At 37.8% G+C, this 24,939-nt stretch overlaps 1 protein-coding gene across 1 annotated transcript in view; it reads right to left on the reverse strand.

Moving 5' to 3' along the window:
- Nucleotides 1-24,939, reverse strand: part of PARD3B (par-3 family cell polarity regulator beta) — a 382,717-nt gene that overhangs the window by 212,973 nt on the left and 144,805 nt on the right. The window contains exons 6-10 of the mRNA XM_017735561.1: nt 15,218-15,304; nt 11,599-11,724; nt 6,723-7,078; nt 4,960-5,099; nt 4,046-4,174 (exon numbers count right to left, since the gene is read on the reverse strand). Of these exons, the coding sequence (XP_017591050.1) occupies nt 4,046-4,174; nt 4,960-5,099; nt 6,723-7,078; nt 11,599-11,724; nt 15,218-15,304 (838 nt within the window). The remainder of the gene's footprint in view (nt 1-4,045; nt 4,175-4,959; nt 5,100-6,722; nt 7,079-11,598; nt 11,725-15,217; nt 15,305-24,939) is intronic.

A 24,939-nucleotide genomic window follows, 5' to 3' on the forward strand; every position in this document is an offset into this window, starting at 1 on the left:
AAAGACTGAAACATAAAAGTTAATCACATGGTACGTAGGAAAAACCGCTTAATTGAACTTGCCACTCATCCTGCTTCCTTCTATTCTGTATAATACACATGTAAAAAAAGACTTAAAGACCAATACTACGTTCAGTACGTTGTTGTTCATTTAGCTATTGTTATAAAAATGATGGTTTGTTCCCTTTCACCCCCCATTCTTCAGGGATCAGTTAATACGCCAAGAAACCACAGGAACAGCAACTACAGTTGCAACTGGTAAGTCAAAGAGATCTTTAAAACAAAAAATACAGTGCATGCAAAAATTACAATGTATGTGCACTAACTTACAGAAAAATGCATGCAAATATTTTTGGTGCTATACTATTTCTGGCAATTGCAGAACAGTCACATTCCTCTGCTTGTGTGCATCATACAGAATAAAGAACTGCAAAGGATCATAGCACAGAATGGGTTGCACCAGAGCTGTTCTCGTTCAAGTAGTTTTCCTTGTTCTACCAATGCAGGGATAAAGAAAGAGAAGGGGAAGTAAGTGATTTTGCACCATTATGAAAAGAAATGGCACTTTCAGATCACACATTTTCCCTAGAGAAAAAACATGATGCAACAGACACACATGATCAAAACACTGTATTTCCAAAACACAACAGAATGATAGCCACAGTTTGATGTGCATTCCATTCACTTTGAGAGGAGCTGGAAAATCTAAACCTATTCAGTTAAACCAGTTTCTTTCTGTAACATTTACCATCCTTTAGAAAAGACTATTACACAGTTTAAAACCCAAATGCACCTTAAAGAACACACTAATCACTGGCCACTCTATAGACTGTGGTAATTAAGTTAATCAAGATCTTCCCCTGGAGTTTTGGAATCAGGTCCTTACTTAGCTGCTACATTGTCAACAGCTGGTATGAATTACTGTGAACATTTGGCTAACTGGATAATAAGGAGGACAGCCTGTGGTTGGTCCAAATTCTACTTCACCGATCTGTTTCAATATATGAAAAAAATCTCATTAGAGCCTCCTTTTCTTTTTTTTTAAAGGAGTAACAACCCTACAAATGTTGGGTTCTCAATTCTTTTCCCTCGTTATGTACGAAACACTGTAACCGTGTAACTCTCAGATGTGGCATCAGTCAGTGTAACCAAAGCCCCAATTCCCTATAATTTAATAATGCCTGTTTGGAACACTGATCCATCCTCACCCCTATCACATCTCAGCTGCTGTGGCAAAGGTTTGCTACTTTGAATATATTTTTCTACTTGGCTAGCAATTCGTAAGCATAGATCACAGTAACAAAATACCCAAACTCTGCTCCCACCTATCTTACTGAAGAGAAAATATTCGTGAGACCAAGCTTTCTCCAAGCCACAGCTTTATTACAACGTAAAGTCAAAATTATATTATTACAGACCCATGCAACCAAATGCCACCCAGTGTGACTTTATTACATTATTTGCTTTGTACCCATGCAGTTATCAAACTCTCTCCAGCAAATCCACATAAAAACCCAGTTCTAGTGGAGCAACATGCTCAAAAGTTGCTTTGTGCACGGGTTTCAAGTGGATGCAGCTTCCAGATGCGTCTTTGCCACAGAAGCTGTGGGGAGTGGGTACATTTACTAGGTGGCCCTTCTCCTTTTCCTTTCAACAGGTAAAGGGAATCTAAAGAAAACATCTCAGATTACAGTCCCTGGAGAACTGCTCAAAGCAAGAACAAGTCTGATATAAAGCAATTACTGTATTATTGCCAGGCATTAACAAAATCCCCAAGTATTCAGGTAAATTCCGCATGCATGTTACACAGCCAGGGCACTCAGTTACAGCTGTCCTTGAAAGACATTGGATTATCCACTGCTTTTCCTTCCAAAAACAAACATTTAAAGTGCTGGCATTTTTCTCCTCTTTGATCAAAACAGTACTGTAACTTTTGAGGTAGCAGAGGATTAGTCCAATGTAATATCATGGCTAAAGCTGAAACCAAACAAAAAAGCTAAACCAATTTTAATTTTTTTTTTTAATCTTTGTTGAGACTATTCTCAGACATCTCATGAATTCTAACAAGCATTGTGTTAACATCAACATCTGGTAGCTTAGTGGTATGGTAACTCACACTTTTGCTGTGAGCTACCAGATGTTGCTGAAGGGCTTTATAATTTAGATGGGCTGGTTCCATAAATTCACGTAATGTACTGCAGTAATTCTCATTTGTATTGTGTTGTACTTGACTGAGATAACGAGAAACACAGAGCAATATTAGAATTCCCATATCATCACTGTTACAGTGAGGGCCATCACTTGTGGATCATCCTTACACAGAGGAAGCAAACTAGGCGAAGGTCAAGCTAGCAGGATAAATGCGGCTACTTCATGGATTTCAATCATGCCAGTCATAAGTAAATCACCTTTTGAAAGGTAGTTAATCCTTGCTGTAGAGACCAGAATTTAATATTACACAACTGTGGCAGGTAAAAATTATAAACAGCTTTTAGATTCTTCCAGTTTTTTATCCCCACACACTGCTACAGTGATTTCCAGCAGATTTTGCACTATGACAATACACAATAATGTTGGGGGAACAGGAGAGAGAAGAGAAGAATGCATACCTTTTTTTAAAGTACCTATTCTAAGTAATGTGCTTTATAACTTAAAAAACCCACATGAAAACACTGTTGATGGGTAGCTTTTTCAAAAAATAAGCCCTTATTTAGAAGAGCTGGTGAATGAAAAGAAATTCTTCATAGAATAGATAATTTAGTACTTTAAAACTCAGAAATTTCCCTGTGATCCACACAAACACTGACTCTACAGCTCAGGGCTTACTTAGCAGAGCAATGCAATGACCAGTTTTGGTGCCTTGGGAATCACTGACAACAAATGCCCAATTACAAGGCTGAAAACTGCCATTATACTCCTTAAAAATTACACAATAGAAGAGAAAAATGGATATAAAAATAGTTTTGCTATGACACCTCACAACTGCTCTACTACAAGAAAAAGTGGGCACCAGCGATACAAGAGAAAAGACTCACATGAGAGAACCTGAATGCCCCTCCAGCTTCCTATCCTATCACAAGCAACCCTGACCTCAACAAGGTCCAACAGGTAACAAGGAAACAAGAGGAAAACTGTCAGCAGTGTTTTGTGAGGAAACATAATGGAGGATTTCTGTAGAAGATCCTGACAACAGTCTAAAGGAAAAGCAAGAAGGCGGCATCTTAAGAAAAGGATGAAGGCGGTTTGTGTTCTTTGAAGGAGATAAAATGAGACAAAAGCAGGAAATGCTGTCCTTCCCTTATCCTGAGGACTTAATGAAAGGTCAAGTATAGCCATCAATCAAGATAAGGAAGAGGCAACCAAAGAAATGACCTTCTCTGAGGGGGAAACAAACATGTATCAGATAGCACTTTTACACGGATGCAGTTCTCTTGTGAGAGAAAAGAGCACAGTTTCATGCCAGTGTTAATTTTAAAAAGTGAAAATTAAGCACTTGAGATGGAAAAAAGACAAGCAAGAGCCTATTAAGTCAAAGGCTAGCAGCCAAGGAAAAGCTTGCTTCCAAAATTTGAGAGGAGGGCAGTGGAATTCCATTCCGCCCCACTCCTGCAGTTGGGCACCTGGCTTAGGAGACATCTCCTGGGGGCAGCCATCCTCACTAGTTTGTTACTGATAAGCTGCAGGCTCATTACATGCACTTTAAATTTCTGGCTTAAAGCTTGTTGCTTTTCTGAAAGCAAATAACCCATTTTTAGTTATGCTTGACCTCACACTTACAAAATTAATTTACAGTATTCCCCTGTGAGTTATGCTTATGCTGTCATTTCTGGGGATGAAAAATCAGATTGGAATTGCAAGTAAAGTAGATAAAAATCAAATATCCCTCAAAATCAAATGTAAGTATAAATACTTGTTGGACACAAGCCTTATATGACTACCTTTTGTCGGCTTTCTCAGCTGACAACAGTTCATTTCTGTTTCTTGGGCTAGTTTTAAAACATGGAATTGTTTCCAAATCACTCTTCTGGAAAGAATAACAAGTTTACCAGCTCTCGAGGTAGAAAGGCCTCCTCCTGACGAGCCACAATCAGACAGACAGTCTCCCCTTGCTTTGTGCTCCTCAGCATAGCTACAAGCTCTTCCTGGGTCCTGCCAGTGATGTCCCGTCCATTCACCTACCAGCCACAAAAGAACAGAGGATGTCATATCTCTGAGTATGACTGCCTTTAGCAGGTTTATTAGGTTCCCCTCACCTAACACAGTGTCAATCAGTGACTGAGAGCAAAGAAGAATTAGCAACAGCTCCCATACTGTCTCCCCCTCTGGCCCTGCACGAATTACTTAACCTTTTTCCTCCTCATTTTCACCATCTGTTAAAACAGCTCTGTAGTACTTACCCACGTTGCAGGGGGTTTGTGAGGCTTAATTAGTTTGTAAAGCACTTCGAAGATGAAAAGTGAAGAAACGAGATCTTAGTATTAAAACTGTTTACCTTAAGAGCTTTTTAGGTTAGGAAGTAGAAATAACCCATTAGATAATAAGATCGTAAGTCACAAGATACCTGAAAATTTTCAACAGACAGATTGGAGCAAAATTACCACAAAATGAGCACTTAACCAGCCTGATATTAACTGGAGTTTTTTGGAAGTGGCTGAAGAGGCAAGACATGTTTTGGTCCTAAACTGATACATTTATCTGCTTTAAAAAACAAGATCTTACCAGGTTCTCCTTGTTCAAACACCCCATGGACCCTTGTGAAAAGAACCACTTTTTCACCTCGTGGTGTAAAACACTTGTTGACAAACAAGTGGCATAGAAGCTGTGAGAGTGACTTTTTTTAAAACCAGGGGCAAGAATTGTAGTTCTATACACCAATAATATGTATGAGGAAATAAAAGATTTATGACAAAACTAGCAATCAATTTCCAGCAATGCAAATACAGTGCATGTTTATCCTAACCTCCAGGATTCTGTCTCCTGACTGCAAACGACCATCTTTTACTGCTGCACCTTTTGGTAAAATATTCTTCACAAAGATTGGACCAGGACCATGTACTGAAGAGTCTCTGGTAACCACCGTGAAACCAAGTCCTTCTGGACCTACAATGTCAGATAAAGAACTCACAACATAAATTTCAACATGTAAACGATGATCATTAAAAGTAAGCAAACACTGTCAGCAAGATACCCCAGAGACTCATTCAGGTTAACTCTTAAAAAAGAAAGCAAACAAAAAGTGTAAACACAAGCCAGTTTTCTGCATGGTCTAGAGAAGACATCTATTGATGGCAAAACATACCCAAACCCTCTTACAACAGCTACAGATGGAAATACTTTGGTAAGCACACAGTAATAAAAAACAAGGAAGAACTCTCTTCTTAAAGAATTTATCTTTTCTCTATGTCATTTCAATATTAGTCTTCACATTAATGTCAATCGTCTTTCATAGAATCAGAGCAATTGGATTTGTTTATTTATGAGCATAAATATAATTTAGCAGATTTTACTGAAACTTGGTAAATGGGAAAAATATCACATGATTTGAATGCAAAAACTGATGATGTGCTGTTCAGAAAGGACAAAGTGGTATTTCTAAGCTTCCATTAGTGAAGTTGTTTGAATAAAAAACCTCAAGTGTTAACAGATATGTTATAACAAATAGTTAGGGAGTGAAGTAAATATTAGCAGGTATTGCTTATAAGCCATTAAAATCACTGGGAATAGCGGGGTCCATAAAAATCTTTTTATATTGAGCAGTATTACTACCCAATGTGATAGTTTTCGAAGATATCATCATGTCAGTATCACATTGCTATAATTTCTAAAAATGTAAATGTTTCAAAATCAAAATCATGAGATCTAGAGTGGGGAATTTCTGAAGTAGGTTTTGTTAATACAAAGCTAAAGAGCTCAGAAATAAAACCAAGTGATTTAAGTAAGGAAGCAATAAAAATTAAGAAATGAGAGCTTGATTACATTCGTAATGTGTTATGAGAATAAAGTTACAGTTTTCAAAAGGGCCACTTCTAGGATCAAATTTAACTCTCAGCCAAATCAGAGACAGAAATGAAATAGAAAATATACATGGTAATTGGAATCTGCATAAGCACATTTTACTACATGTACCTAAACCTGTTATTCCATTCAAAAACAGACAGTTGCATGGTACAGCAATTAAAGATACACCCACGAATTTGGCCTCCTGACAGCTGAAAAAAAATGATGGGGGAAAAAAAAAGGTTTGCAGAAAATAAGAAAGGGAAAGACAGGTAAATCTGTGGTCAAGCTCTTGGAAAACATGAAACAGAGCAGAGCATATTTTAAAACTTATCTTTAAAAGAATGCCGTAACAGTGTTGTGGTCAATTACAAGATTGAATAAAATAACTAAGGTCACCAGCAAACAGTTCAAACTTTTATTCTACACTTGTGAAAAGACTGAACTATCTCTTAAAATCACTTGCTGCTAATGGAATTGCTTCCACAATCAGTAGCAGAGATGTCTTAAAAACCAGTAAATCTGGGTAACATACATCCACAATTTATGAGAAAGCCCACCGTAGGGAACATTACTGTTAACCTTCCTATACCTTCGGAAAGTTTTGGAACTTTTAAACGGCAAATAAATTGCTTGTACTTTTAATGCCACTTGTTAAATTAAAATTTAAGGTATCACTATAGAGAACATGATACAGAATTAATCATACCATCTCCAAAGACTTACCTTTCTTCAGGTCTATCTTTATTTTCTTTGCATTTTTCTTATTGCCAAAGCCCATAAGTGGAGACAGTGAGGGAGAAGATGGCTTTCTACCCAGATATGGGAGGTTGGGGCTCTTAGCTTGTTGCAATGTTCCCTGTACACCTGACTCCAAGCTCGCTCCAGAAAGATTGATTGTTTTCACAGCAGGTTTTGGATGAAGAGGAGGTGGAATTTTTGTTTTTGTAACTCCTTCCTCATTATTCAAAATAAAAAGAGGAGCAATAGCAGACTTCTCATACTGTTCTCGATTATATGGAGGAAGGACTTCCAAGATGACACTTCGAAATTTCATTGCCTGACGGAAGATGTCCTGAGCCCTTTAAAAGAAAGGTATGAAAATTCACATAACAAACCAGAAAATTTGAGTAAAATTTGAAGTTGTTTACAGAGAATAAGATGAAAATTTACCTTATCTTCACATCTACAGCATTCCTTTTTTAGAAGAGTACACATGAAATAAGATTTCAAAATGAGAGCATTTCCTTATATTTCAAGTAGGAGCAGTGTATCTGTCGGGATTCCTAAGCTGCTACGAAAACATATCAGCCAGAATAAACTAATGAACACAATTCTTCATGCAGAGCATCAGGAAGGGAAGTCCTGATCGCAAAAGCTCATCAAAAGAGTTCTGAAGTTACAGCTTGCTGCTTTTTTCAAGTGCTTGTCTGTTACATATTTTCTTGTTGGCACAGAGGCACACTGAGCACTCATCACCAATTGTTCTGGTCAATACATCTACTCCAAGCAAGCTCAACTCTCCATTTTCTCCAAATCCAGTCTAATTGCTCCTCAGATTCCTTTGTAATCCCTAATGCAACTGCTGGCTGATTCCACAGCAATAGAATAGGATGAGGGTATGGGATACACAGACATTAGAAAAAAACCTTGTGATCAAAAAGGTGCAACTATTTGTGTTTCTACATAAATGGATAAATAAATAGGTCAATATTACTCACATCTTTCAACCAACAACCTTTTGCTAAGTGGATATGCAGGCTTTGCATACTCAATGCCTTTACAGATGTGCTCAAATGCAACACCAGAAACTGTGTTAGAGCATTTAATGAAACTACTCCCCTTGATAGTGACAAGGCAATGGGGAACAGTTTTAAACTAAAAGAGAGAGGTTTACACCAGACATGAGGAGGAAATTCTTTACTCAAAGAGTAGTGAGGTACTTGAACAAGTCGCCCAGAGAAGCTGTTGGGTGCCCTATCCTTGGCAATGTTCAAGGCCAGGCTGGATGGGGTCCTGAACAACCTGATCTAGTGGGTGACATCCCACCCTCTGTCGATGCCTGTGTGGTTGGAAGGAGATGATTTTTAAGGTCGCTTTCAACCCAAGACATTCTATGATTCTATGAACTGATACCATGGTAACAACACCGTGCTCAGATTCCCGTGGGTTGTAAGGCAATTAAGACAAGTTGGCCAAAAGAGCTGTTCATAAAGCCTTCCCTGGATTTTGAATAACCCGTAGATTTGGTCAATCAAACCATGTTACAAACCTTGGACTCTAAAGGAACAAAGGAGACTTCCTTCTTTTATGCTTTCCTCTCCTACTTTCTGTTGAAGTGGACTGATTTTCTTCCATACTGCAGAAGACCACTTGAGTACAAATGGAAGAAGTAGGTGAAACGCATTTTGAGAACGAAACTGAAAACTTCTGCTTAGCTGAATTGGAGCAAGAGGGGAAGTAATGGCTACATTAAATTTTAAATAAATCATGGAGTCCTTCTAAGAACATTGTACTTATCTCCTACCCTTCTGTAGTGTGTTTGTCAGTCTAAGTATTTTGCTGAAGTCTTGGCTTTGGCTTTACGCTCAGTTATGTAACAGGAATCAATGATGAAAGTACTTCTGAAATAATTTTTTTTTCACACTGACGAAGGAAGCCACTGCAAATATAAATGTCTTGAAAACACACCTACTGCTTTCCCAGATGAACAGAGCTGCACAGTACCTCCACCTTGCAGCTGTAGGTGGTGGAAAGGAGAGGCTGTTTTAAGAGGGTTTTCTGTAGCATGAAGACATTAAAGTCAGGGGTCAGTCCCAGTGGACACTGCTGTGGGAAAGAACCATCCTTGCCACACCGAGTGTACGAGTGTCAAGAGTCAGAATAGCAATGCTCATTGACAGGAGATGCTGCCAGAGAAAAACCTCAAACTTGGAAAAGAAAGGTAGCAGGGAGACTGTTGTAGGAAGGCATTCTTTTAGCATCACCCTCAAGGGTTCAGTTTCAGAGCTGTAACAGACTGTGCCCCAGTGTGTCTGCAGAGGTTATAGCTTATCTGTTCACCTATAGCCTGTCAAAGTTCTCAAGGACAGATTTTACCCTGATAGTTGAAACCATTGCATGCTTCCAGCATAAGGATGTAAAATCTTAACTGGGTTTCTTTTGCACCCCAGCTTCATTGTTACAAGTAGCCACTTGGTCATATATTACAAGGTAGTTTAATAACTTAGTTTCAAAAGATTAATAGTTAAAATATATGCAAGAGAAAACATAAGATCTCCTTCAAACAAAAATTAGTGGAAATAACTCAAGACATCCTATGGGAAAGTCTAAATGCAGTCTTCAGGGGCAAAATAACTGGCTGCACTTCAAAGGGAAAAAATAATGAATGGAGAAATTTGTATCTCTTGAGACCCCAAATGCATACTTTAAAGAAGTAAGGGAGTCAGTTAAAAGAGGTGCTAGAAACTCTGCAGCACAACAGAATGTAATTGAATAGATTAGCAGCAAATGAAAAAGCAGACCAACAGTCCCAATACATAGCTATTATAAACATGGGAATACAGAAAGTAGGCTGCTGCTGTTACAGCTGCAGAAGAAGCAATTGTCAGGGGCAATTCTAGAAAGTCTCTGCTGAAATTAGAAAGAGACAGCACGTAACAGTAAGTGTTAAAACAGCTTTTACAAGGGTTATGAAGAAATGTCAATTTGAAACTAGCCAACAGATTTTCCTCTCAAAGGAGAATCTGATTGCTATTTCTGGGTCAACAGTCATTGGAACAATACTTTGTTGCATCTTTTACAATTACTGGATTTCTGTAACTTGGACTTCTGTCACGGTAGTACAGTTATGTCATGCCAGATGAAAACTAAAAGGCGTGTTCATGGAGATTAGCTTCAACCTGGAAAGAGTCTTTCTGTAGCCATTCTCCACAGCCAGGGAAGAGAGATGATGTTGAAGGCTATTTTGGAAAACAATTCAGCAGAACAATGTAAGACTTAGGAATAGGCTAGAGCTCATCCAAAATGTTCCCCCCAGTCCCCAAACAGACATTGAGCCCTCAACGGACACATTTTTTTCTCCTCAGATGCAATGCCACTGCAACCACACTACTTGGTTTTGTAACTTAAGGAAACTCGGACCAATGAAATCAGGCTCTGCTCTGAATCACCTTTAAGTCACCTTTCTCTCTCTCAATGACCGAGAGAGAGTCTAAAAAGACTGGTCTCTAAGCTCTTATGGTAAATAGTCCTTCCAACTCTCAAAACTTTACACAAGCTTTTAGAAAGTAAGTGTCCTACATGTTGCATTTTGAAGGAAAGCCTGACAGAGAACTAGAAAGTTTCCTGCCGTGTTTCAGACTGCCCCAAAATCTAGCAACCTTACAGAGAAACATACCGAGTTCTCCATTCCACAAACACCTCAAGGGCTGAAAGCCTTTGGAGATCTAGTTACATCCAGAAGAAAACACAGAGACAACAAATTGTAAAAAAAGGATCACATATGATTTTGAAAAGAGAGGTTTTGATTCAAGCAAAATCTCATTTGTGAAATTTCATTAAAAAACTGCACAGTGAGGCAACAAGTGTTTTAATAAGATACCAACAATTATGTTCTGCTAAAATTGATATCTTATTTAGGAATTTCCACGGATGGAAGAGAATGGCATGTACGACATCACAGCAGAGTGCTTTTACCACCAAATACGCAAAATGCTGGAACTGAAAAGCTATCAAGAGGGAAAAAGCACAGTCTCAGAAACAAGAATACCTAAGCTACAGAACTATGCTGGTTTCATGAAAACCTATTTTGCAAATATTTATTCCTAACTGTGAAATTATGTATTTGATTTCAGTCTAGAAGCCTTGAACATTTGGCTTACTGTTTAGAAAGTTAAGCTTCGACTCCCTTGACATCTGAATAGGTTGTTGTTATATTATACACAATCACTCAGTTGTCTAAACATATGGATTAAAAGCAAAAACAAATTACTATTTAATTACTACAGCAAATATCTGTGAAATTTGAGAGGCTATTCTTTTGTACAACAATGTCACATTAATTCATAGATGATCAAAACAACCTGTTACTTCAAAAATATTTGAGATGGATAATAAATGTCAACAGACTTAATAAAAGTCATAAGAACTGAGACTTACCAATTAGCTCAAGTAATCATAGTTTGACAGTAGAAGTATTTTTTAAAAAATTAAATGCTCAAAAAGCTGCAGCACAAAAAAAGAAAATCTTATTTTATTTGCAAAAGAACATTAAAAACCATGCTGTGATGTTGACTCATTCTGAAGGTCTTATGAAGAAAAAATTACAAAGACAATATGGTAAAAGTAACAGAAGAACTAGAAAGGGAAGATAGCAATTACAAAAATTAATGCTATTAAATTAAGTAAGCACAGTAAGTTCACTAGAACTCCTCAAATTTCACCTTATTTGGAGGTTTCAGACAAAATTACAAAGTTTCTGGCACATATCAATTTTACAGGCATTTTTTCTGAAATAAATATTAATCCCTTTATTAATCACTTAAACACAGCACTGTATAAAATCCTGGTTAGTTAAAAGTATCAGTAAACCAGCACTTACTGTGCAAAGGTTTTATCTGTAAGGTCCACATGGTTTATCTTCACAATGCATTCATTTTCATGGAAAAGACCATCACGCCTAGATCTGCTGTTTTCTTCAATACCACGGATGAAGAGTCCCAGCATCCTAAAAGGCAAAACACAGGTGAAAACTACCTTTATTGTGCTGATATGAATTTATATCCACTAAAAAGATGTGTATGAAATGATAGAGTAGACGGTCTCCCTATCTATGAAGTCCTTAACCTACAGAAAGGTTCCAGCTGACTTATTAACTAAAAAGAAGGGGATGCCGAAAAACACCAAGGAAAACTGCTGTACACTAATGCTTTACTACTAGCTAGAACTTGGGGAGCCTTAACTCCTGTGGGTTATAGTTGGAGAAACAGATCCCTAGATCCCTCTGCAGTTAAAAATGTCAGTGTAGCTTATGCAATATTTTTCTGCCACTGCTCCAAAGAAACACACAAACAGATTAAAAGTAATTTTCTACCTTGACTATAATAAAATAAACAGGCATTTGAATGACAAAAAATAACTGACTTTTCTGCTTCTGAAAACGCCTCAAACTTTTCAGTTGCCAAAGCCCCTTGCTTTGATACAAGACAGCAACACTACTCATTCATGTGGCAGGACAGCAGCAGAACATCAACACCCAAGTTGCTTGTTAACAAGTTAAGTTCAAGCAAAAACAGAGGTAGAGCACAGAATAATGCAATAAGTGACCCAGTGTGGGTGGTGCAAAATTTCAGTGTTGATAACTCTGCTGGGAGCAGAGTTAATCCTGACCTACCTGGAACACTTCTGTGTTGCAAACTACAATTCAACATAGCTATATCCAATAATACCAGTACAGTGCCCAAAAAACCTGACAATGGAGTGTTTGTGAAGAACTTTTATAATCAACCTTTGTCCACTAAATTTCCATACCATCAGCACCAAAGACAGTCATCAAAGACGACCTTTAGAGACCATTTTCTATCGCTTATACTCCATAAAATATTAATGTGCAATTTTCAACGTGCCAGCACTCCAACCACAAAACAGAGGCCCCGTATTTTTGTCTCAGATTCATGACTGACCCTGATATATAAGTCCATTCAACAGATTGACGGCACATCATTAACTGCTTCAAATGACACTATATTCACTGAGCATCTGATTTTAGATTTACTGTCTAAGAACATTTAAAATTTTATACGTCTCTCCTATCTATTACTAAGTGAAAAATTGGTTCCGACTGAATATTGCTTCTTTGAAGTATCTAACAGAAAAAAGTGATTTAATAGCATAAAGATTCTCTTGTAACAAGTGTTATCCTTCCCTAAAGGTTTCAAAGGGGCAGTGGTGGTGAGGGGCCACAGCCCCTTTGATGACATCCAACTAGTGGCGATCGAAAACCTAAACCCTAAGAACTAATTAAACACAACTGTGTTAAAATGCAAACAAGTAAAAGTACAGAAATAAACAAAATCACAAATTAAGTTGGTTGCTTACTAATCCTGTGTGCTTAGATACTGTATTCATATAATGCAATAGGATTGCCTTCTTGTCTCAAACTTGTGGGTGCTGTACTGCCTGAGTGGCTTGAGTTACATAGACTGAGGCAGATTAAATTCATTCCTCCATTACTTTTTTCCACAGCCTAAATTTTAGCATTTTAATGCACTATTAAATTTTAATTTCCTGTTTTTAATGATATTTAAGTGCAAAACGGGGGAAATTATTTCCATTACTTTTGTAGTTCCTCTATAAACTAAGATTTTGTAAATTAATATGGTGTTTTAATGACCTGTAGAAAAACTTTGGTCTGCAGCAGCACTAGGCTAAAACCAGCATTACCTTATTAGAAGATAACTGTACAACTGAAATACCAGACCCAGTTAGTCATGGCCAGCATGTCCTCATAAATTCTATCATGTCACCAAAAGAAATAAAAGATGCTCATCTGTACTTTCTCATGTTATGATGAGTTACAATTTATACAGTAGTGTCAGGCTAGATTTAAAAAGAGGGTCAAGTCATTTAAGTCAGACCAGTGCTTTAACAAAGGTATCAGTACAGGTCTGCCAAGGGTCACTAAAATTTCAATACAACTGCCTAAACAACAACTAGTTCATCTGTCAAAGACCCCTCTACTCCGGCGGATCCCCAAAAGCGTTTGTAAGTACAGACATAGTAACACAAATGCAGTGTAGACCAAGGAACGCTTCTTCTTGGAGGTCTTTAAAACCTGCACCCAACACAGTGATACTTGAGTACAAAACTGCATTTCAGTCACAATAATTACCGACTTTAATATTTTGCAATTTCATCAACATTTTTTTACTGAATGATCTTGAAATACAGTGTACACACTACAACCTTTATAGCATGCCCATATCAAAGAACTACGGTCTGCATTTCAGAATGAACACAAGTGGCTTTCTCAAGACAAACAGGCACAAGGCCAAGGACCCAACTCGGATCTCCAACAGTTGCCATCAAAGACCAACTTTCTTCTTGAGACAGTGATGACATTTTTACAGGCAGCAGGTGGACATCTATTTTCCCTTTTGGTAAATAAAACAATCTGAATTAATTTGGGTCCACTTACAAATTCAGATCTTGCCAAGAAAAGAGACCTTTAAAACGTAATTCAATCCTTCATATTCTCTGTGCTACATGAAAGCTGACAAGTAAAGAAATGTTTAAGAATTAGACAATTTTTACTTTTGCAGTAATTGTCTCCGTGTTACAGGCAGCCATTTTACTATAAAGTAGTGTCATTTATGTCTCTGGCAATTTCCCATTTCTTATTCACGGCTGCCAGTGTCAAATTAACTCTCTGGCTAAGCCTCTGTATGTCAAATTTCAGCCTAGATTTTTTTTTTAACACATCCAAGTTACATAGCTTGGAAAACAGTTATAATGAAAATGCTGACGCAGTCTTAACTACAGCACATCAATATGAGCACGCTCCTATAATAGGCTTTTGTGATCTCAGTGGACTATGTTAAATCATTTATAATTAAAGTAATTGTATTGTGACAAAGAAAGGTTCATGGTATAGAGCACATTTTATAAATGCTGTACAATCAAATCTAAAAGATGGCTTGAAAAATATGAGGGCAGGCAAGCAATATTTTTGACTCTTCTTGTCTGGTATATCACTAAGGAAGAGCCTATGCAGAGGTATTCAATTAGGAAAAACAAAATGAAACAACAAACACAAACAAATAAGCCCACAACAGCACAACAAAACCAACCCAACACTACACAAAACTACTGAGTCCAGTTTACCATTCAGAGAATAAAACCAGAGACAATTAAAAGGGTATATGAACAAAGATGTTGGTATTGACTGGAAGTGACTGGACATGGCACTTAGTGCCATGGTCTAGTTGACAAGGTAGAGATCAGTCAAAGGTTGGACTCAATTATCTTTGAGGTCTTTTCCAACCTAAATGATTCTGTGGTTGTCTTATACAGAACTTGGACTAGTAAATATTTTGGTAATGGAAGACAGTGTCATAGACCAATTTTTGTTTTTCTTTTGGTAAATAGTAGGTATTTTAAGATAAGCACAACTGAAATCCTTTCATTAATATACTTCTTGAGCAATGCAGAAAATATCTTACCTTCCACTCAAGGATGAAAAAAAGGGCACTACATGTATTCCCAAGGGTCCACCTTCCCCAGAAATCTCCACTGTTTTTGTCATTTCACTAAAAAAGAGCACAGGAAAACACAATATGCTTATTCAGAGCATTCTCCATGTTAAAAATAAATTCCTGATTGATCAGATACCAGAAAGGGTAGCAAAAATATTTGACTCAGAGCTCACTAATACAGGAAAATAAAATGAAAAGTAAAACAGCCATGAAATTCTTTAATTTTTTAGATTAGCATTTGTGTTTTTTAAAAGGGAAAGAAATCAAATACTAGACATTTTCCTAAGTTAACCTTCAAGTAAATTAATTAGAATATTAAAGAATAAGCTTTTAAGCAAGGAGAGACTTCATCATCAGAAAAAAAAGGGGGGAGGTTATCCTACATGTTCTTAATTCAAGCTCCATGTGGGCTGCTGCAGTCAATTTTCCCATGTGGCCACATTATAAACGTGAAGATCACACATAAAGAACATTGAGCCTATAAAGTCAAATCATATTTAAATATACAGATTTCTTCCCTCAGTTGCATACAACCTCCCTGACAAACAAAGAACAAAACAAATTGTGATCAGTAGTGCAACTCAGCTCATTTTATCAAGAAGTTTCCTTCCTCAAACACCATTATTAAAAACCTCTATATTATCTCTGACAGATTTTTGCTGTTTCATGGCATGTGCTGTTTCATTTCCTATTGACTATTTTACACTGCCAGCCTTACAGTGACCTTAACTCTATTCTGGGTGACCATGACTTGAAAAGAAAGGTACTTGAACTGGCTAGAACCTTAACATTAGAACCTTAGCAATGTCTGTATTTCAGTAGATCTTGTTCCTTCTTTCCGTAAGAGTGTTCATCTTCCAAAACACTCCCTCCCCCCTCCCATGGTACTGAACACCCCCAGTGCTCAGGATTAGCGGCCAGCAGGCAGCTCCCAGGCACACCCATTCAGAACACCCTCACTGAGAGCTCTGAGTGCGCATGTCAATCCTACAGTGTGGACAGAACACATGAAACTGAACCAAACGGCCACTTTGGATACTGCCCTGAGTTAAGGACTCAGTTTAACTCATCAAGCGCAGACTACAAGTGAGAAAGACACTTCTGATCTTTCTCCATGCACCAGAGCTAGAGAGCATACGTTTGCTAGATAAGATGACCGTGCCGACTCTTTCCTACCACCCTGCCCTCCCCCTCAGATGATTTTTCCCTAGTACCACAACTTCCTCTGGCACCAGCTGACTGATTTTGCTGACCCATGGTCTTATGATCATTTGATTTGATGCAAGAATCAACAAAAATGCACCGATACTCATCAGGAATCTGTGAGCACCCCTGAAGTGGCAGCACACAGTTACAGCACATTAGGTACAACATGAACCCACACAGGACAGCTAAGCCCTCTCACAAGGGGCACAATTACTGCAAATAACCTTAGACAAATTCTGGCATTGCTTCCTAATGACACAGGAATATTTTGTAGTTGTTATGAACCTTTATCCAGTTGCACAATGATTAATGAGAAGCAATTTGCCCTAGATACAATAATTCTTATCTTGATGGGCTAAATATGGAATAAGACTGGAAAATAAGCTTACATAAGTTTGTGCTCTTGGAGTTAGGGGACTGAGTGAGTTTTGGGGAGCTTTTTTTTTTTTAAACTGTTCTTCCAAAAAAGCTGGCACTGTAATGGATTTATGTTCTCTAAATATTAAATGGAAAGACCCTGAACAACAAACCACCACTGATCCCAACATAACAGATTTACATCTTACTGTATTTATAGCGCAGGCACCATCAACAGGAATTTGTGGATTTTTTCTTTCCTGTATTCCCCCTCTTCATTAATCACATGGGGAATTCCTGATAAAATCTTCCTGTAAAATTTTTTAAACACTTTTTTTTCTGGTGGAGCTGGTTAGAAAAGCTAATCAGGGTGGTTACCAAAAAACTCAACAATGCATGCATAGGAAATTAACTCCTCTTTCAGTTCCATCTTCTACTTCCTCCAATTCTCTCAATACACAAAGAAAGATAATTAAAGGGCTACTTTTACTGTCTTTTGAACTTCTACAAAATCAAAATGCATAAGTAAATTAAGCAGCCAAGCCCTTTAGATTCAGAAAATAATCAGAAGTAGTGAATGGGCTTTCATTTGTACAGGGAAAATTTAAGTAAGTTACAGCTGTCCCCAGATAACCCAGTGTACTCTAGGGAGGAGTTGTCTTCCTGAGCAACTGTAAAACAGAGCAGGAATTTTTTTGAGGGCTATCATGACAGACAGGTGAGCTGTCATATTAAATCAATGCACTTACAATTATAAGTCGGATCAATGCCAAAGAAAACAAAGAAACTTGTTTTTAAACCTAACATGAAATCTACACTAAGAAAAATAGGCTTCTTTGTCAGAACAAATAGCCTACATGCCCATTATGTATTACTTTAAAAAATTTTGGTACATCCTAAAACTTATGGATGTTCTAGAGCACTAAATGTGCAGAACAAGAGCACACTCTGTACACATGTATTAAGAAAGGTACTTTGGAATTATAATTTTAATCAAAAATCCATGACTCTAAATAGACTTCTCATTCTCAAACAAATGGGACTCTTAGTTACATCTGAGAAGAAAACAGCCCTCCACACCAACCTTCATGGATGTTTGAGGACATGCTATTTTTATATTATACCTATGAGAGCATGACAGTTAAAAAATTTAAAAACCAAGACACCTGGGATTTGATTTGGATTTTTTATTTGTTTAAGAACCTCAAAGATTAGAGATTCAGACACATTTGGTATCATTCACTCGTTCTGTCTCCCTTCGGGCAGGTTTAATCTGCCCACAAGGACAGCTGAATTCAGCACTGTACTATTTCACGCTGGCTTACAGTTTATACTGTACTGGAGAAAGTATTCAGGAATAGGACATGGCTGAGTGACATCCTAAATAGGATGAGCTCTAAGAATATTAATTACTAAATTCCAAAGGCACATGGGACACAAAGGTGCTAGGACTCTTCAGTTTGACAGAGCTAGGTTAAAAAAATTAAAGAAAGGAGTGGGAGAAAGGAGAATTGCTATCTAATGTAAGTTGATAGCTGCGACAACAGAGAATGTAATTTATGGATTTTCTGCAAAATTCAACACATTTTAAAAACAAACAAACCCCCAAAAAAGGAAAAAATAGAATTCCAGAAGTTAATGACCTACTCATAGCTTACTCCTCTTTTAAATCTCCCCTACAGATCTTAAATGCCTTTTGCAGTAAAAGAAAACACAAGTCTGGCCTATCAGGTCAGTATAAAAGTTCTGGAATAAAATTGCTAGCTGGGGATGAGAGGCTGGGAGCATGGATGAGCAATGCACAGAGGGTGCCTCAGTGTGCTGCATTCTGAGTATCTCCTGCTTGTTCTTCAAGAAGCAGACAGAACTCCCACCTCAGGAAATCCTGTCCTTTCTGAACTTGGAACCTGGTCGCTATGGAGTACATACAAATATGTTCTTACAGCAGTCAAAATAAGTGAACTTTTAAGAAGCATTTATGTCAGTGAAATTTCTCCGAAGTTCAAGGTTCACCCCAACCAGAAACACGGCACTCAGGCGTCTTCCAATCCATGCTGGCATCTCCCTTCCCCTCGCTGCACTGAAGGTACCTCAGGTCTCACTCAGGGGAGAACACCTGTCCAGCATGACCTGATCCAAGACCATGTTCAATGCTGTACTACTGATTTTTAACTTGAAGCAGCTGTCATCATTTACTATTTAAATTCTTCTTTAGTTGATATTGGTTTCTGACAGATCCTTTACTGTCTATCACATTTGTCAGGAAGGCTTGCTATGCATATTATTAAAAATGCTGATAAGTACTGTTCAGCAAAGAGATAGAGAAGGTGTACACATGTGCAGGCACAGCACTGGCAACATGAAAAGAAAATTTAAATGGAATGCTGCACATTTAATGGTCATATTTAGTGGTGAATCAATCTGATCTTCAGATTTGCAGTGTCCTTGCTGTGGAATCCTATATCTCTCTCTCCTGAAACCTGTATCAAGAATTAGCAGTTCGTGAGTTACATGAAGGGAAAAGATTTGTTAGCTGAAAGCTTCTCTGCAAACTACCCAAGAAAACTGAAGAACCAATCCCAACTACTGAGCACACAGATGCTTAAAAGGGAACTCTATCCAGAAATAAACGTTTCGCATTGTTGCAGCAAGACTGAGTTCACTGAGGTGCTTTGACCTTCCCCAGTTACAAACGCTCAGAGAATCTTGGTAAGATTTCTCCTGGAGAATGCAGTAGGCACAGCCTAAAGCAGATTAATTGTTTTGCAACACAGTGAAGACAGTACCTCAGAAATTCTGCTTACTGCATGGGTTACTAGGAAAAGCTTGTCATCATGTGTATGTCACAAGAATCTACTGCTTGAGTAAACACGAAGTATTTCCCATTCCAAAGGCATTTTCTTTTGCAATTTTAGTCATAGTCAACACTTTCTCAAGTGTTTTTAAGAAAAGGTTCAGATTACTACGATCCCATATCTGAAAAAAATTTTAGTGCAGAATGTCAATGTTTCCCTTGCAAACAGAAAAGCACAGCTGATATTCTGAACATGCTTTGTGGTGTTTTTATTGACCATGACCAAGTAAAAGGCAAATTAAAAGTCAGATGTAGACAGCTCCCAGATGCAGTTATTAAGCTGTATCTCCTTGCTTGTTCTTCACTTGCACCTCTAGTTCCATGCCTCTTCCTCCAATGCTGCCATTCCAGCAGAGAAAGCATCCATCGACAAAGGGTGTTGACATTTGATAGAGAGCACAGGCCTACAGGGGATGTCAAATTCCTACAGGGGATTTTAAAGAGGAAGCATGCACAGCATTATCCAAATAAAGAGGGTGATGAATCTGTCCATGTACTTTTTCCCATACTAAACCAATAGTTACTGATGATAATAAAGTTATTTGTCCCCCTTCTTCCAGAGAAGGCTTCCAGAGCTTCAGCTCAACTAAAGCTGTCAGATAGCAACTTCCCACCTACCTCCTACCCCTTTCCCACATTTTTCCTTCCCTCTTTTCAACTAAGTGCTCAAACCTTTGATGAAAATGTCTTGATAAGCCCTGAAGAAGGAACTGGAACTCAAGATGTTATGTAGTGTGAACATACTCAAATGATGAAAATCTGAACAATATCTAAATAGGGATAGAGAGCACCTTACAAGAAAAAGAAAAAGCAGCTCAGTGTCCACGCAAGGATAAGCTTTCCATGTACAGTTAAGAAAACTGGTCACTCTTTTGTAAGAGACAGGAACACAGCAGCTGCTCCATTCTACACAAAATTAAACAAACTACCCATAAAGTTCAAATATTAACTATGAAATAATGTCACAATGATCCAGTTTCAGGTTTGAAGAGGAAACAAATCACCTCCTCCTAACTAAAATGCATCAATCTAGTTATTCCAGACTTTTTTTTCCACACTAAAATTAGTTAGTTCTCACAAGATTAACTCTGACATTTTAGAGAGAAATCAGACAGCCTGCAAGCACTGGGGCTTTGTGTCTTTTTTCTTTAAATCAAATTGTTTCAATTCTCTGTTGTTAGACTAATGAAAGACACAGTAGGTTAAAAATAGAAAAACACAGAGAAGGGAAAAATGCTTCAGCTACACTTTAATTATGTATCTACAGTACTTAAACCAAGGAACTGACCCTGACCTCTGCTAAAAAGAAGTGGGAAGACAGCAAAACTGAACATAATGAAAACACAAAATGAATTATCTATGCATAAATTACCCTTTGAGTTTCAACTAATCCACTGCTATTAAGCTAAACATCCACTTCCAAGCAGATTCATGTTTACTGTTCCTTAACACAGAAATTTTTACTAAGAAAAGCAAGGTTTTCAACCCGTATTCCCATGTACTGTGTGCTAAGGAATTCAGCGTTAAAAGTTGTGACAAATCTGACCATCTATAGAGTACCAAGACCCTGTTCTTACTTTGAAAATCTTTCAGACCTAGTATGGAACATGAAAGGAGGCACAGAAAAATACAAGATTTTATACACTAATGGCATTAGCTTGTTAACCCTGAACATCTTTACTTGCAAATAAACAACAAAAAGCCACCTTCTGAATTTACAAGAGGATTGTCATTGTTCATTCCATTAAAAAACATTCCAATGACCCAATGTTTCAAGTGTCTCCTATAAAAAAGTTCAACTCTTAAAATGTCAAATTAAAATTTTCAGACTCCCAAGGGATACAGTCCTGAAAAGTTTCCCAGTACTTTCGCAGTGAAATGTTTTAAGAGAATCCAGGCAAAGAAACTTCCCATTAACGTCTAAACAGAGGAGCCAAAATTCCTCCATACTGAAGCTCATTTGCTCCACCTGCAACTGATTTCACCTACTTACACCAGTGAACTGACTTTCTTCAAATCAAACAGTTTTCCTGCTTGAGTGAGGAATATAAAACAATCCAAGTCTGGACCTTAAAGTTCAACTGAATAGGCTTCTCAATCATGAAATATTAATCATGGTACTCTTTTTCTGCTTCCCTCTGAAACATCCATTATTGGCTGTAGTTAGAAAGGGATTCTGCTGATGAGAAGGCTCAGATAATTTCCTTGGGTGATGAGCTGCTATTTTGCTCAAGCATTATAGGCCTTAAAGCTTACCAAACTCAGTAACAGGAAGGAAAGTAGTGAAAGCAGCAGGGCCAGTAGTAGTTTTCTTTCTTCCACAGCCTTTTGTCCACAGCATGAAGTAGCTCACAATTAGGCTGAAATATTACCTTTACTAACATCTCTTAATGTTGCTTATTTAAATGAAGGGTTAATGACCTGGTGGTCCCTCATGGCCCTAATGACTTTAAAACACAACAAGAAAAATACCTAAATAAATCAGAATTACAAGTAACACTTTCTTTAAGAAGGAACAGTATAAAAGGTATTAAGATGCTGGTTTTACTGCTTGTGGAAAAAAACCAGTTTTAGTATTTAATATTATTTTATTAATAAAAGCTTCCTTACTTACATTCAATCAAATAAAGATAATTGAGACAGACAGATGGTCTGTAGTGACTCATTATTTCCCTTTATAAACCTTCTACTCCTAATGAAAACAGTTTTGGAAAAGCAGTTTAAAAAACTTGACTTACAAGAAAAAAGCCAAAAAATTATCAAAATCATTGCTATAAAATTTAAATTCTTTGACTTTTGAAAATCCTGTGAATTTCACAGAGCTACAAACGAACTTTGCTTTACAAAATACTGTGTTCAGAATTTCTCTAATGTTCACTATTGGAAGAAAGTGCAATATTTTACAAATACTCCAATATAACTCACAATTTTCAGGAAAAATTCCTCATAGTACCCATCTCAATTCTTGCAGGCAAAATAGTGTTTTTTAAAAACCTCCTCAGGACACAGGAACCACAAACAAGGCATATTTTGGAAGAATTACTCTACTGGGACTCTATTTAAAGAAACACTGTTCCTTTCTCACCATTTTGTTTTGATTTTCATTTGTTTGGTTGGTTTTGGCCAGTGTTTTTCAGACAATGCAATCTCAATCAAGATTAAGACGATTCATTTCAAAAAAGAAAAAAATTATTAGCAATGCAAAAAGACTCTTGGGAATACCCTGTTGTGGCCAGCTTTCCCCCTGCTCCCTATCAGTTCAACACTGATGCTCGGATATCAATCAAGCGGGTCCCAATCTATATTCTTTATCACTTTTCCTTCCATGTTCCTATGTCAAGACAGCTTGCAGAATTCAGCAAAAATTGTAAGAGGTCTACAGAAGCCTAAGCTTATTATTGTCTGGTTTGTGACATGCCAGAGAAGACCTGGCCACTTCAGAAAACTGAATACTCTGAAACGTATCGCAAGGGTTTTTCTCATCGTCAATGTTTCCAGCAGCCACCAAATTATGAAGCAAACAGGTATCATAACCTTCTTCTGAAGAATCCCAAATGCAAGCAACGAATTGTTTAACTTGATAAACAATAATATGCTCTCAGAAAATTCCTAGGAGGACTTAGATAGTCTAAAACACCCTAGTAAAGGCATAAGGAAAACAGTAAATATGAACAGAGTGTGCACAGAGCTTGATTAATCCCCATTACAAATTAACGGATCAAGAGACAAATGAGTGCATATATTTGGTGATGCATAATAATTACCTCAGGTGAAACAAGCTGTACAAGTCTTTAGCAACATTCCATGAAGAGAAAATAAGCATTAGCAACTAAACTAAGTTCTATACCTGCGTGATGAACACTAATCAGAGGGTGCGTAACTTAGAAGCCTGGCAGGTGCAGAGAAAGCTGGAAAAGCACTCCAGTTCCTTTTCATGATGAGACCATTCTAAAAATATGTATCAGTATCAGCAGGCAGGAGAAGAAATTACAAAATGGCATAGGCACTGGGTGACAAGAAGACCTCCAAGAGCAAGGAAAAACCCATGCAGATTGAGTTGAAAAACACAACTGTACCAAGATGATAAAATTGCCCATAAAATGACTGAAATTATGACCCAAAGAACAAGAAAAACTGAGAAATTAACTCCCTTGTAAGGAAAAGACAAATTTTTGACATGCTCTGAAAGGAAAGGTGATCCTTCTCCAGAAACCCTGGCATGGCCCAGACCACCAGCAATGTTAAGAGTCTCTGCTCCTGTAAACTTCCCCACAGGCACAGGGTACATATTCATGCCTCTTTCCCAGACCTCATGCAGGTAAAATAGGAATATTAAGACTTTTTTTTCTTAGGTGTTTGCAAGGATAAATGCTCTAAGATTAAGGCATGCAGATCCTGTTTATTTCATGAGTTTTATTTTATACTCTTGACAAACAACTATAACCTGCAGAATTGTAGCAAATGACTATCTGCCATCATCAAAATTGAAACAGATTAATTTTTCACATATTAGCTGTCACGCAGAAGTTTGTCATGTAACACTTCTTAATTTAATTATACAATGTGCTATATATACACCACAAGAGTTCTGCAACAAACACAAGATACTGGACAAAGTGTTGGGGTCCCTCCCCTGCCATGGAGCCCTGGGAGATGGGCCCTGGGGGGGGAGACACGGGGTTTCCGTGCCCCTGCTCAGATTCATTCTCCATTGGTTGGTTTGGGTTCCCTGATAACACCAAGGACCCTGGGGTCCCATGACTGCGGGATTCCTGAGCGGAGCCCCGGCCATGCGGCTGGAGAAATAAACATCTCTGAAACATCTACCACGAATCTGTCCATATATACGTCGTTTCCACGGGACTCCTGGTTTGAAATATGCTTGTTGCAGTAATCCCCGCTGCAACAAACTGGTGGAGGAATGCGAGCAAGATACCGATCCCTGAGGAAGATTCGTGAGTAAAATAACCACTCTAGACCTCTCTCTTCTCATCTTGGTTTGGATATTCTCTCTGGACTATGGAGGAATCGTGGGAAATGGGGCTCTCTGAGCCACAGAGAAAAATATATCTAGAAGTAAAAGGAATCCTTGAACAACAAAACAAAAAAGTAATGCAACCGGGAGATCTAGAACACTTTTTCATCTGGCTTTTCAAAAGGTTCTCCTGTATTTCTCGAGACTTACTTTTTAATATCGAACTTCCTGTGTCTTGTGAGGGGTGTTTCTGGGACGAGATCTGGGATAAAGTATGGGATCAAAGAGAAGCTTTCC

The sequence above is a fragment of the Corvus brachyrhynchos genome, unplaced genomic scaffold (assembly GCF_000691975.1).
Source record: "Corvus brachyrhynchos isolate BGI_N302 unplaced genomic scaffold, ASM69197v1 scaffold255, whole genome shotgun sequence".
NCBI lineage: Eukaryota > Metazoa > Chordata > Aves > Passeriformes > Corvidae > Corvus > Corvus brachyrhynchos.